Consider the following 14,429-nt stretch of genomic DNA (forward strand, 5'->3'; position numbering starts at 1 on the left):
GACTATAGCCAGCAACATGTTTGGTGGTGCACATATGCACATGTCTTGGTGCATATAACACCATTTATTCTGCACATAGATGGAAAAACTTAGAGGGAACATTGTCAGTGGCCCAGTGTGTTGAGCTACCATTGATTCTATCCAGACACCTTTTGACATACAAGCCTACGATGAAGAACTGCAGTCATTCTTTACGCTGTTCTAACTTTATTCAATACTAGTCAAAATGTCTCCAAGCCCCACCCTCTTCTGCTGGAAACAAAGGCAAAGGGAGTATCTCGGATCCACAAATCCATGCCCTCAAACAGCTCTGCAACAGTTCCTAGGAGGACCCCTTTAGTACACTGACCCTTTTAGGGTCACATTCTCATTGGGTCACATTCTCATTGGGTAAGTCCCTTGGGCCTGAACTTTGGAGCCATCAGCTCCCTTCAGTGAGTGAACCTGAACTGGACCCTTTGGTTGTACACATTTTTCCTAAGGGAATAATGAACCCCTGACTGCTTGGCTCTGGAGTGACTTGGCCAGCATTCTAAAACCAGAAGGGGTGGTTAGGCTGTGTTCTAGACCTCTCGGGTTAAAGTGGAGAATGGACTGTTACTGCAAAATCCATCCCAGAGCTGCCCTCCAACCCCTTTGTAGTTCCACCCCAGAAGGCTCTCCTCCTTCCAACAGCCCCACAAAGCCTCTTGGGATTAGTCTTCCTTTACAATTTGTTCTTGTTCTGGGCAAACATTATCACTTTGTTCTCCAGCTGATCAAAGTTACCTGGCTTCCTGCAGAGGGCGGCCCCTCCGGTCACTAGTTGCTAGGTACCACATGGCCAGGCCCCATACAGCAAGGAGTCAGTCCCATCTGAGTCTCTGTAAAGATCTAAATCCCACCACACCACACCACACACACCCTAGCTCACTATGCAGCACATAAGGGAAACTTAGGGTCACAACATTCATATGAAATATTCCCCCTCATGGGAGCAGCTTGAAATGGGGAAGAGTGTTAGTCATGGCAAGTATTTTCTGAGAAATATCCATACTTGTTCATCATGTCTAGGCTCTGCTGCTGCTGGCTACAGTTCCTGATGGGTATGGGGAGAGGGTATAATCGGGACATCCCTATGACTTAGCTATCTCCAAATGGCAAATACCCCTGTGAAGTCATGACCAGCTGGTCCATATAAATCACTTCAGAGAATGCTGTAAGTTTTTTATGGGGGTTCATGACTGAGAGGATTAAATGTCTCACTTTGTCCCCAGGTAGTTCTCCAGAGCAGCTACAGAAGGGGGTGTGGTTTTTTTTGTGGTGGCTTTTTTTCATTTAAATGATTACCTAAGTGTGAGGCAATAATTCTTCTCTTTAGTAGGCACTTTTTATAGTAGTGGGGGGTTTTATAGTAGTGCAGATGTGGCTGTACCTAGAACCCTTTTTAAGGTGATATTTGGATGAAGGCTACATAGATGCCAAAATCCAACTAACGATACATCATCTTGTACAAATAAAAACACACGTTCAGCTTCACTTACATAATGGTTTCTTTGGAGCCAAGAAACTATAACTGCTCTGATGGGATTGCCTGCTGTTAATAGAATAGGCTATAATATAAAATCTGTAAGAAAACACTAGCTGGCTAGAGACTTGCACAACCAAGGAAAATAGACTTTTAGCTGTCTAGGTTTGGATCAGGATCACTCAACTGCACTAAACTCTGCCAACATGTTGCAGGTGACATACTGAGACGTAAGGATTATTTTTGACCCAATAATGTATTCACCTAGGCTGTGTCTAGACTACACCTTTCTGTCTACAGAGAGGTGTAGATTTAAGTACAGGCAGTCCCCGGGTTACGTACAAGATAGGGACTGAAGGTTTGTTCTTAAGTTGAATCTGTATGTAAGTCGGAACTGGCGTCCAGATTCAGCCGCTGCTGAAACTGATCAGTTTCAACAGCGGCTGAATCTGGACACCAGTTCCGACTTACATACAGATTCAACTTAAGAACCCCAGGCATCCCCAAGTCAGCTGCTGCTGAAACTGATCAGCGGCTGATTCCAGGAAGCCCGGGGCAGGGGCTTCCTGTAGTCAGCCACTGGTCAGTTTCAGCAGCGGCTGACTTGGGGACGCCTGGGGCAGAGCAGCTGGGGTGCTGCCGGGTTGGTCCAGTAGCGCCCAGAGCGGCGCTACGGGACCAACCGGCAGCGCCCCAGCTGCTGTACCACAGGCGTCCGGAACAAAGCTGCGGAGCACGGGGACAGCCCAGACGCGCCGTGGCTGTCCTGCTGCCCTCGGGCTCTGCGGCTTTGCTCTGCTTTGCTCCCCGACTCCCTGGTCTGCAGACCAGGGGGACTGGGAGCAAAGCAGAGCAAAGCCGCGGAGCCCGAGGGCAGCAGACAGCCCAGACTCGTCTGGGCTGTCCGCTGCTCGCGTGTTCCACCGCTTTGCTTCCTCTCCCTGGTCTGCTGGAGACCAGGGAGAGGGCCCCGTTCGTAACTGTGGATCCGACATAAGTCGGATCCGCGTAACTCGGACTGCCTGTACATCGAAATTGCTAATGAAGCGGGGATTTAAATATCCCACACTTCATTAGCATAAACATGGCCGCTGCTTTTTTCAAAACTGAGCTTTTTCAGAAAAAACGGCAGTCTAGATGTGGCTCTTCCGGGGGAAAAAATAAACCTTTTCGAAAGGTCCTGTAAACCTCAAAATATCTGTCTAGACTGCTGGGGTGTTTTTTCAGCCTGTTGCAAAACACATTTCTATTTTTCAACCAACTCAACTAGTGCATGTTGGAGACAGGAGCATGCACAGACTGTGGGGGGGAAAAAAGTGCAAGTTGATCCTGCAAGGGTGACAAGCTCAGATCCTGTGGCAGTCCAAACTGAGTGAAACACATGCAAAAATAAAATTCCAATGACTAATCAGCAGGTTTTTTTTTACAGGCTGGAAAGGAGGGGAGCTCTCCTATTTAAATGCCTCCCAACTATTGTGATTGTAGTGGGGAGTATTTGTTGTCACTCTAGCAGTTCTGTCTACCTGCTCCGTGTGCCCTTGATGTAACTGCAGCTGTACCATTTAATATAATCCACCAGTGAGCTAGGCAATTTCCAAACCCAATTGTCTCCTATACATGAGGTAATGCTGAGCCAAGGCGCTAAGGATTGTTGAGATTCCATGTTTGAACAAGTCAATCTCTAGAATGCACAATGTAAGTGCAAGCTCAAATGCAAAGAGTGTGAGCCACTCTTTCGCCGTTTTTTGTACTAAATATTTTTAAAAATTGCACTGTGCAATAAAATTTGGGCAGGGATTTGAACAGGGTGTGAATCCTAGAGTATCACTTACTGCAGTCTGCATAATTCTCAGAATTTTGGTAAATGAAACTGAATATTGATGTATGCTTTGACATAACTTTTGGGGGACTGATACTGAAGGAGGGTGGCTCATTGTGCTACTGTTGAAGAATTCTTGTTGCATTCTACCTTGGGGGAGCCCAGCCAAAAGAGCCAACATTTTTTCCTTTTGGCATCAGCCTGTTGCAAAACAGCAGACATGTACTTGATGCTATTCAATGACACAGCAGGAATGGGACTTAGTGCCAAAGTAATTATACTCTTTCAGACTTTAGCCACCTGATGCATTGCATATGGGCTTATATACTGTAATCCTATGTGTGTTCACAGGCTAAGAAGCCTGTTTACAATTACTCGAAACATGCTTTTTAAAGGAAACCCATGCTGTCTGTACTTGCTCGTTTTCAAATCAGACACAAGCCAGGAGGATAATGCCAAATGTCCATAGTAAATATTCCACTCACAGCCTCCCTGCTGTCAAGGACAAAAGTGACAAACGTGGCTGGCAAAAGTGAAAATTCAAAAGCTTTGGTTTCACAGGCCGTTAATTTGCACACATGAACAGGTCTACCTTAGCAATAGTTATCCTACACCTATTTTTGACCAAACTGGAGTTCTCAACAGGATGGCTAGTATCAGAAATCTCTTTTTTGTGTTTCTAGATATCCCACTTCCTCTGTGTGTGTGTGTGTGTGTGTGTGTGTGTGTGTGTGTGTGTGTGTGTGTGTGTGTTTTTTTAAACTTTAGGCAAAATCTACCCAAGAATTCTACCAGTAACACACTTGTTAGCATAGATGTTAACTCCTATTCAGGATAAGATGAGGAATAATACCAAAGTATTGAACAGTTGCAAACCAAAAAGAAACAGATTAAAAATTAGAAGGTAACTTCTGTCCAGTGTAAGAAGGGTCAGAAGGGTTACACCAGCATATAAACAAGAATTATGATTTGAGAATCTAACAACTGTTACAAGCATGAATGTTTAGTTGCATTGTGTTTTCAGTATGTTATGTAGTTAAGTACTGCAGTTTCATATGTACAATACATATGAAATCTGTGTACAGGCAGTCCCCGACTTACGCGGATCCGACTTATGTCGGATCCGCACTTACGAACGGAGCTTTCTCGCCCCGGAAGTCGGGGCGAGAGAGCCCCGTTCGTAAGCTGCTCCGGTGCCCCTGGTCTGCTGGAGACCGTCTCCAGCAGACCAGGGGCACCGGGCGGGTTCCCGCGCTTCTGAGGCTTTGCCAGAGCAAAGCCTCAGAACCGCGGGAACCGCTGCTGCTGCCCCTTGAGACCCGGTGCCTGTGGTCTGCTGGGGACGGCCCCCAGCAGACCACAGGCACCCAGACTGAAGCCGCAGCCGTGGCAGGGTCCCTGCCTCTGAGGCTTTGCCAGAGCAAAGCCTCAGAGGCGCGGCACCCCGCTGCCGCTGCGGCTCTGCTCCCAGTGTCCCTGGTCTGCTGGGGGGGGAGGGGGCGCAGCTAGTGTGCTCCCCCCCTCCAGCAGACCAGGCTTTTGTTTTGGACTCTGGGGCAGAGCAGCTGGGGCGCTGCCGATTGGTCCTGCAGTGCCCGTGGGCACTACTGGACCAACCGGGCAGCACCCCAGCTGCTCTGCCCCAGGTCCTGATTCAGCCGCTGCTGGTCAGTTTCAGCAGCGGCTGAATCAGGACGTCTGGGGCAGAGCAGCTGGGGTGCTGCTGGGTTGGTCCAGTAGCACCCCAGCTGCTCTGCCCCAGGTGTCCCCAAGTCAGCTTCTGCTGAAACTGACTAGCGCTGACTACAGGAAGCCCGAGGCAGAGTTGCTCTGCCCCGGGCTTCCTGGAATCAGCTGCTGATCAGTTTCAGCAGCAGCTGACTTGGGGACGCCTGGGGTTCTTAAGTTGATTCTGTATGTAAGTCAGAACTGGCGGTCAGTTTCAGCAGTGTCTGAATCTGGACGCCAGTTCCGACTTACATACAGATTCAACTTAAGAACAAACCTACAGTCCCTATCTTGTACATAACCCGGGGACTGCCTGTACTACTACAGATTTCCAGCATGTAATATGTAATGTCACATACAACTGTGAATTCCTGACTTCCCCACCTATGCAGCATGAAAATCTCAACCTTCAAAGTTCAGTATTGTATAACTTCTAAATCACTCACTAATTCTAAAGAATTATCAAGTTAATCATTACTGTCAAATTCCACTGAACTCAGTTATACAAAAAATTAATTTAGCCTTTTGCTTTCAAAACTATGGAATTTGATTGCCAAGAAAAAGAATATGAATTTATAGCTTGACTACCAAAAACCCTTGCAATAAAGTATAAGCCCCAATAATGGAGGCCAATGCTTTGCTATTGAAAACTGCATGTTGTACTACCATGAAACTAATCAGGTCTTTGAGCATCCTTTATAAATTCATCAGAACTGGCTGCCTGCTAATCCGCTGCAACACAGCAAAGTTGGTTAATGTGTGCTGCTGCACCCTCCTTTGTCAGGGACAACAGTCTGGCATTGACAGTTTTTATATTTCATACCCCTGTAAATTCCTTTGGGCCATATCATGCTACCTTCCCAAATATAGTTGGCCTCACAAAGCCCTTTTGTCTTATGTCATGATCCCATTTAGTAACTTTAAAGGTTAAATATTAAAGTTCAGTGCTGAGCCTTCAAAAAGAGCACATGCCGATCAAGGTTCTGCTTATATCAAAAGGATGATCTCATTTGTCTGCCACAGGAAGATATGCAAGTCATGCAAATGTAGCCAGGAGGATCACGGTCTGAGCTCTGATGCAGAAGATGATCGGAAAATTGGCCGCTTGTTGTCTGACTCCAAGTATTCTACACTTACTGCCCGGGTGAAAGGTGGGGACGGCGTTCGCATCTACAAAAGGAACCGTATGATCATCACCAATCCCATTGTGTCTCGGAAAGATCCAACATTTGACACAATAACTTACGAGTGGGCTCCACCAGGACTGACCCAGAAGCTGGTAAGGATTCACCAAAGGAGCAATCTGCTCTCCATTGCCTACCAAAGTCCCCTTTGGAAATGTTGCCATTAAAAGCAGTGGCTTCTTTTGAAGTTAAAGATCATACAATTGTTGGTATATTATGAAAACCACACAACTGCAGAAATAACTTCAGTAGTTACAGGCTGCAACAATAAGATGGCTTGTGGTAGGTTTGTGGGTTTTTTGGAGAGGAGCTATATGGGGGGTTAGATTCACTTACATTTCTAGGAGAAACATTAATGTATCTTACAAAGGGAAAGGCCATCACATTAATATAGCTAATGCCCAATTTAAACAAATTACTGGATAATTGGTTATACCAAACTTGCAGCCTACGCAAGTATTTTTAAGATGAAAACATAAAATGCATAAAGCAGAGTTTCTCAGCTTTCTTCAGGATGGTCATAAGGAAGATGGAATGTTGCAGTTTGTTCCAAAGCCTAAACAATACCAATGCGGATATCCCATGGGTACTTGCTGTATTGGTCTGACTCTCTCTCCTGCAAGTCTAAATGCAAGACCTACTTAAATTTTGGCATTCTTAACTGAAGTTGGTAATTGTGACACATTTCAGGGCTCTGAGTAAAGTTTAGCTGAAAGTAAACTGTACTTCACTCCATCTTTCAAATCAAAACCATAATATTAATGCTGACAGGACCCACACAGCATCTACATCTGATGCTGTTTTTGCAAATTTCCTGTATGAGTCTCCATTTTTATTGAATGGTTATTTCAGATTTGCTATTGAGACAATCTCCTTTTAAAGGAGCCATGTATTTTTTTTCTTGACTCTAAGGCCATAAACAGTGTGGGCTTAGTTTGAGGTGCAATATGTCTCCATTTAACCAGAAGCACAATCAGTGCTCATTTTCTAATCTAAATCACATGCGGGTTCTACGTCTCTCTAGGATGAAGTATTACTTCCTTTTTAATTCTCAGTAGGCTTCTGGATTTTCTTCTGTTATTTCTGCAGACACAAACTACAGCAGCCATTGTAAAATGTTTACTTTGTAGTTTAAATTTAATAGCTTTTGTAGCTTGTTTTTAGGTCAGTATCTTATGGTGTCTACAAAGCAGGGCTTAACTCAGCTCAATTTGCATAGCTTATTCCATGTCAATTGCATAGCTTATTTTGAAATTGGGAGTGTCTACACAGCACTCACTTTGAAACAGAGCACTCTTCCTCGGACTTCCCTACAATGAGGGTTACAGGAGTCGGAGAAAGCAGTCCTCTAGCTTGACAGTATTTTGACAACTGCCTACTGTGTAGACATGGACTAAGTTATTTCAAAATAATGTTGCTGTGTTGATGTTCCCTTGGTTAACTGGCTAATAAGAATGATGCATGCAAGTTTCATATTTGTGCCACTGTATAAATATGCAGATGGAGACCAGTTAATACCATCCCTTAAGCATGACTTCAAAATTGGGGAAGATGTTTACTTATAGGGTACGTCTAGACTATAGGCTTTAGTGGACAAAAGTTTTGTCGACAGATACTGTCAACAAAGCTTCTGTAGACAAAGAGCATCTAGACTACATCCAGTTCTGTTGACAAAGCAAGCCGCTTTGTCAACATGACAGTGTAGACGCAAAGGACAGTTCAGATGCAATAATGCCTTCTGTCGACAGATCTCCATTGACAAAAGGCATTATTTCTCATTGAACGGGGTTTACCGCCATCGACAAAACTGCTGAGTTCTGTCAACGTTACGTTGACAACTCAGCGGCAGTGTAGACGCAGGTATAGTTTTGTCGACAAAAATGGACTTTTTGTCAACACAACCCTGTAGTCTAAACACACCCATAGTTCCAACAGAACAGTAAGCAATATTCAGGTGGGAAAAGATCTGATCCCTGCCCAGAAGTCTACAGATTCAGGTCCAAGGCCATAATAAACCCTTGCACAGAATAAATTCCTCATTTGCTTACTCACGTGAATAATCCTATTGAATGCAGCCCTCTTGCTTGTGTAATGACTAGCACTCATTACTGCCAACCCATGCTCATGGCCATAAGTGACTTGCATCTGTTCAACACTTTGCTTCTGTAGCCACTGTTGTCCTTACCCCTCTGCAAATGACTAGATACGCAATCATCCCTTTCCAATTGAAATGAGCTCTCCCAGAATGATCAAACGCCAGTTCTCTGCCAAAAAGCTTTCCCCGCCTTCCCTTGTTCTCAGTATCTTGCATCCAGAAATCTTTCCAGAATGCTTGTGAAAACATGATTTTTCATAGAATTCTAGTCTCTCCTATTTCCAGCTGGCTTGGAATAGTGAGAAACGAGGCCTCTCAATTCTGCTGGGACTTGCAGTCTCTCCAGAAGCAAGTGATGCATGGAAATTGAGGTAGTGAGCACAAGGTGGTCTGAGGGACAAGTTAGGGAGTTGGGTTTGGAGGCATCACGTATGTTGGCAAATATCCTACAAAGGCTCTAGATGACCTTCTAATGTTACAGGTAGGGGGACTGACTTAATATGCATGTTTTAAAAAAGTTCATTGTCACTTGAAAGGAATGAGGATCCTCCATAAATTCAGTCAGCTCAAAAGCAGCTACAGAGACTAGGATTTACAATGGACTAACAATTGTTTGGAATGCAAAAATTTCCGTAACTCCAGGTGGAAAAAGCCAAACCCTGGCCTCATTACTTGAGTCTACACTGGAATAAGACTCCCAACACAGCTATGGCTGGCTTAAATAGGCTGAATGTGACCCATGGGCTGGAGTTGTGGGGTTATATAACTTTAATTAATGGAGATTGCCTATCTCTTAGAACTGGAAGGGACCTTGAAAGGTCATTGAGTCCAGTCCCCTGCCTTCACAGCAGCACCAAGTGCCATCCCTGACAAATTTTTGCCCCAAATCCCTAAATGGCCTCCTCAAGGATTGAGTTCACAAACCTGGGTTTAGCAGGCCGATGCTCAAATCACTGAGCTATCCCTCCCCTCATATATGACAGTGTAAAAGTTTGGGGCCTAGGCTAGACCCTTAGCTCTGGGACACCATGAGGGGGAGGGGGCTCTAATAATCTACAGTCCAGACTGAGCCCAAATGTCTTCACAGCAATATTGTAGCCCTATAACTGGAGTTCGCTGACCCAGCCCAGTTGCAGATATTTTTAATTGCTGTGTAGATGTACACATTGATTAGAGCAACTAGAAAACTTACCTGGTATTGCTCACATCCTTAACTTTTTTATGTCTGATTCATTTGAATCATTGCTGTGGGGTGGGGCTGGGAATGAGGGGTTCAGTATGCAGGCTGTACCAGGGAGAGAGGACTCTGGCCCTCTCGTTTGTTGCAGCTTGGGGCCAGGTGAGACGTGCCTATCCACTGCAGCGCCTGTGGGCATAGGTGGGGTAGGCGTGCATGTCCCCTGGTTGGGGCAGGTCCAAGTTCATCTGGCTCCTGCGTTCCCCAACCAGAGTGAGGAATGCAGCAAAATGCTGGCTGTTTGCCTGTGTTGGGGAGCAAGGGGAAACTGCATCGTGTTCCTGGAGCAGAGAGGAGCATCAGTCCCCTTGCCCGCCCTCCCTCCCTAAAGGGCACCTGGGGGTTGTGAGGCTTGGGGCTCTGGCTCCGCAGAATGGGGGGGATGCACCCCAGTCAGCCCCTTTCACGTCTGTATGGCTTTGAGGAGTAATCCCATTTCAAGAACATACCATTTTCCTAGCACAACCAGCCCCTCACCTTGCTTTAAGCTGTAAGACCCAGCAGTCTATCAAATTTGGTAGTCCTAGCTCTTGCCATTGTAGGAGTTCTTGGATGGACAGACAAACTGTCATGTATAGTAGATGGGAGTTTTGCTATTGAATCGAGTGGAATGACACAATCTCTGTGGGCGGTTGGTGCAGCTAGGACTGGGAGGCAGGCCCCCAGCCCAATCTACAGCCCTGCCCCCTCTGGTGAGGCCCCGCCCCCACCACAGGGAGGAGGCAGGGCACGGTGCAGCAGGCGGGCTCCTCCTGTGGAGAGGGGGAGAGGAGACTGGGCAAGCATGCACCTGCCCTGGCCCCAGAGCACAGAGGGCAGGTGCAGGGGGCAGCAGCACTGTCTCCAGTACACCTACCGTAGGCATTGTGTGGGCAGGGCCAGGCCTGGCAGTTTCGGAAGAATGTACCTTACCCTGTCTAGACTACCGAATCCCTGTGACCACCTCCCATTTTTAAACAACTTGCTGTACAGCTTGCTTGTGGGAAACACTAAAATTTTAATGTTTGCCCTAAGCTATTAAGGATACTATTTTACTGCTAAGTAACACTCTCAGGGTGTGTAATATGAATTGAAATCCATATTCACATGGGGGTGAGTTGAAATGGAGGGTTTAACAAATTCAGGACATATAAGGGACATAACTTAGTGACTGGTCAGTCTGCATTCAGTAGTATACCGATCATTGCTGCTTATTAATGTCTTGTGTGTACTTCAGTTCTTAAGGAACTGAGCACAGATTTCAAGCTACTAAAAATACACATGGACTTTATCCATGTGGAACTGAAATGTATGGTAGGATATAAAAAAAAACCCTAAACATTACCTCCATGTCTTATGAAGCACAGTACCCTCCATCTATCCATACATACATGTCCTGGTCATTTTATTTATATATATATAGAGAGAGAGCAAATGTAACCATTGGAAAATTATGAAGTTTATTTAAATATCTGTTTTCTCTGAGAACCAATTATTGCTGAACTCTACAGTTTTGCATAATGTCATGTTAGCAAGTGCTGTTTTCTTTTATCCCCTTCCTTCTTAAAAGGGAATATGAAGGAAAATATCTGGACACAGGTACCACAGTCCAAACTGCAAGAGACTTGGTGGCTGGGCAAACTTTTTTTCCTTAACTTTCATGAATCCGTAACTAGGAACTCCATTGGCATGTAATAAATGCAACTGGACTCTAGATGATAAAACCATTGAAATGACCCCTATTGCATCACATTGAAGAGATCTTTCTTACAGCTAAACAGTCTAGAGCAAGTCAGCTATTTAACACTAATATAAACTTCTCTCTTTTTTTATGAGTTTTAACTAGAAAGAGGGTCTATTTCAGAATGGAGTTGGAGTGTTTTGTTGGCTTTAATCACTTCACATTCTTTTCCATGGCACTATTTGGATTTTGTTCCCATAATGGCATAATATACCAATGAAGACATTTTTAAAATATTTGGAAGTATATTAGCTGATAGAAGGACTTTTAGGGGAATTTGAGACCTCAAAGCAATTTGAGCTATGTGCTCTGGTATTAAACATCCTAGAACTCCACACCCTTCCATGGGCAGCTTCCTCTTCTAATTTAAACTAGAATGATTTTTTTAGATGCTCCCAAAATGTTCTTCTCTCTGCTCCATAGGAGGGTTTAGGAATAAGGTAAAATTGTAGGATTGATCAAATCAGGAAAGCATACATAGAATTTAACTAAATGTCTTCCCTAGTTTTTTGAGGGGGGGAGGAAAGGGGAACAAATTATTGTTCACAAGAATCATGACAATATTTTTTAATTAAAGACACAGCACTGTGTAATAGGGAGCCAACATTACATCTTATTTGACTGTCTGGCTATTTAATCAGAGAGCTACTACTGGTGGCATGTATTCTTTTTAAAAAAAAATAAAGCTGGAATGTTTGTTTAGCCAATGTTTGTCTTTCACAGTTCCCCGGGGAGATAGGAAACTTGCTGGGGGATCCAGAGAACAATAATGGCAGTTCTCCAAAGTAACATGATTTATTAAGCACACTGCCTAGTTCAGATTTAACAGCAATCCAGTTTTCCCCATGACGAATGCTGACGATTGAATAGTGCTGCTTGGACTAGACTGCAGTAGGGAAGGTTATTTTCTGTTCATGGAATTTAAGATTATTCATTGTTTAAATCTTAACTTTTTAAATTCATAGCAATACTCTGTGGTTATGAATCTACCACATTCCTACTAGTATTCATGTGTCTATACCAATACAGTGTAAGAATACTGTTCAGAAAACATTTTGGAGAGCTTCATAGTGGTTAGGCGAGTTGCCAAACACTGATCTTCAGATTAACTAAAGAGCTGAAATTAGATTCTTACAGATGGGACAGGATAAGGTGTTCATATGAGAAAGGATCCACTTTGAAGGGGGGGAATTCTAAAATCTTTAACTTAATTTCCAACATGATTTTGACTTATCAAATGTTCAGTAAACACATGTTCATTAACTTTGAACATAACTTTGATAAGCATGTAATTTTCATAAGAAATTCTGAACATGAAAAATTTGTGCCAAGCTTGAGAAAAGGCTGCCTTGCTGTAGAAAAACCTATAATTAACCAGCAGTAATGACTTCCCCTTCTGAACACACAGTGGAAAACTGGGGATTTTTTTTTAATATTGTTGTCCTGAAGTGGCTGGCTCAAGAACAGAAAGTTCAGCACTTGTTTGCAAATAGCTGGGTCTGTAAGTAATGAAGTGGGTATCTAAAATTCCAGTGGAAAATGAAGAAAACCGCTTGTGAAATATCTGAAGAAAATAGGGGTGGAGTTCTAGATTCAAATGATCGAAGTGGAAGCAACATCATGAAGCATTTGTCTATACATAATAGTAACTAAAGAGCAAAATAAGTCACTCTTATTGCCACTGAATCCAGTCTTCAGTGACAGGTTGGACTTCTCTGACCTATTCTGCAGTCACATAGGCATCTTTCATCTGGAAGGGGGAAAGCTTGCTGTATTTGACCCTGCCGAGATGACCAACACACCTTTTTTGTGGCTTACAAAGGCTTGTGAATTTTGCGTCCATTTTCTTTGCTAACTTTTTTGTTTGTGTTTGTTTTTTTAAATAATGCAATATAACATCTGGCATTGGAATAAGATGCCTCAAATAGGTGTATTGACATTTATATTGCTCTCAGGGCTCTTCTATAGAAGTGCATTAGTCTAGCTGAATTCTTATTACATTCTTTCATTAAGGTGTACTAGTGTAGTGTTTTGTTTTTTGTTTTTTTTTGTCTTTTGTACTGCAGCTGAACAAGGCCAGCAGATTTTGAGCTCCTATTCTGAATCTTTAATATGCTTGGATAAACTGCCTTGGTTCTTTTCCCACTCAATAAATTCTTATGGCAGTATATTTTCACATTTAATTTTGTGAAGGCTATGTCTGTGATACAATATTTGTGGTTTAAGTAGTTGCCACCTTTCTGTAGCTTGCTTTAGATTTGACACACATACCTAAAGACTGGGCCAATGTTGTTTTTCCTTGTGTGGTCTTCTATGGAAACCTTTCTTCATTAAGGATCAACTGTTTTTAAAGAAGGCTTAACATGATCTTGAGTTTAGTACCCACAGTGGTCTGAGATGCTTTTCTGCTGGGATTGTAAATTATCAGGAGCGACCAAAAAAGACACACTATTTACCTTCTGAATGGATAGTTTGAAATACCATTGCTTGCAACCACATCTGTTTACACTGTCAAAAAATGAGGTGAAAAACTGGTACTTGGAGAACTGAATGGGCATTTTAACCAATGACGGACTTCTGTGGGGCCAGGATTTCTCCCATTACTCGATGGCGATATCCTTTTTCTAGCTGAGCTCTGAAATCACATGGAAATTTCATGATTTTTCTGAAAGATCCTCTTTTTTGCTAAAGGTAGCTAGGAACATTTGCATTAAGGTGGTTTAACTACTTATTAGCTGTTTAATGTTTGCTGCTCTGTATGTAAACTTCTCTGCCTACTTAAGACATATGCTAAACAGTTAATAGTTTCTCATCCCATTACTGTCCACTTGTAAATGCTGACAAAATAAGAAGCAAATCTAATGCAGCTGGATTGTGGTATTAAAAATGAACAAAAGGCAGCCAACTGGCTGCCTCTTAGCCCTTCACACTAAAGCAGGAAAAAAGGCCTCCAGAGGGAAACTCCCTTTCTTTTAAGAGCTATGCCAGAAATCATTTCAGTGTACAGAAAACATCCTCCTATAAATGTTAATTCAGCATGGGACAAGACTGGTCCCAAAAAAGCTATGAATTCATAGCCAACTAGCTACCCAGGGGATCTTCATCAGATTAACCTTATTCAGAGAGCTGTTTCTTAATT

At 43.5% G+C, this 14,429-nt stretch overlaps 1 protein-coding gene across 2 annotated transcripts in view; it reads left to right on the top strand.

Annotated features, from left to right (window-relative positions):
* The window catches only part of LMCD1 (LIM and cysteine rich domains 1), a 77,125-nt gene that overhangs the window by 45,019 nt on the left and 17,677 nt on the right, over window positions 1–14,429 (top strand). For both annotated transcript variants that reach the window (XM_075938707.1, XM_006132806.4), the window contains exon 3: window positions 6,078–6,333. In XM_075938707.1, the coding sequence (XP_075794822.1) occupies window positions 6,078–6,333 (256 nt within the window). The remainder of the gene's footprint in view (window positions 1–6,077; window positions 6,334–14,429) is intronic.

This window comes from Pelodiscus sinensis, chromosome 11 (assembly GCF_049634645.1).
Source record: "Pelodiscus sinensis isolate JC-2024 chromosome 11, ASM4963464v1, whole genome shotgun sequence".
Classification (NCBI taxonomy): Eukaryota; Metazoa; Chordata; order Testudines; family Trionychidae; genus Pelodiscus; species Pelodiscus sinensis.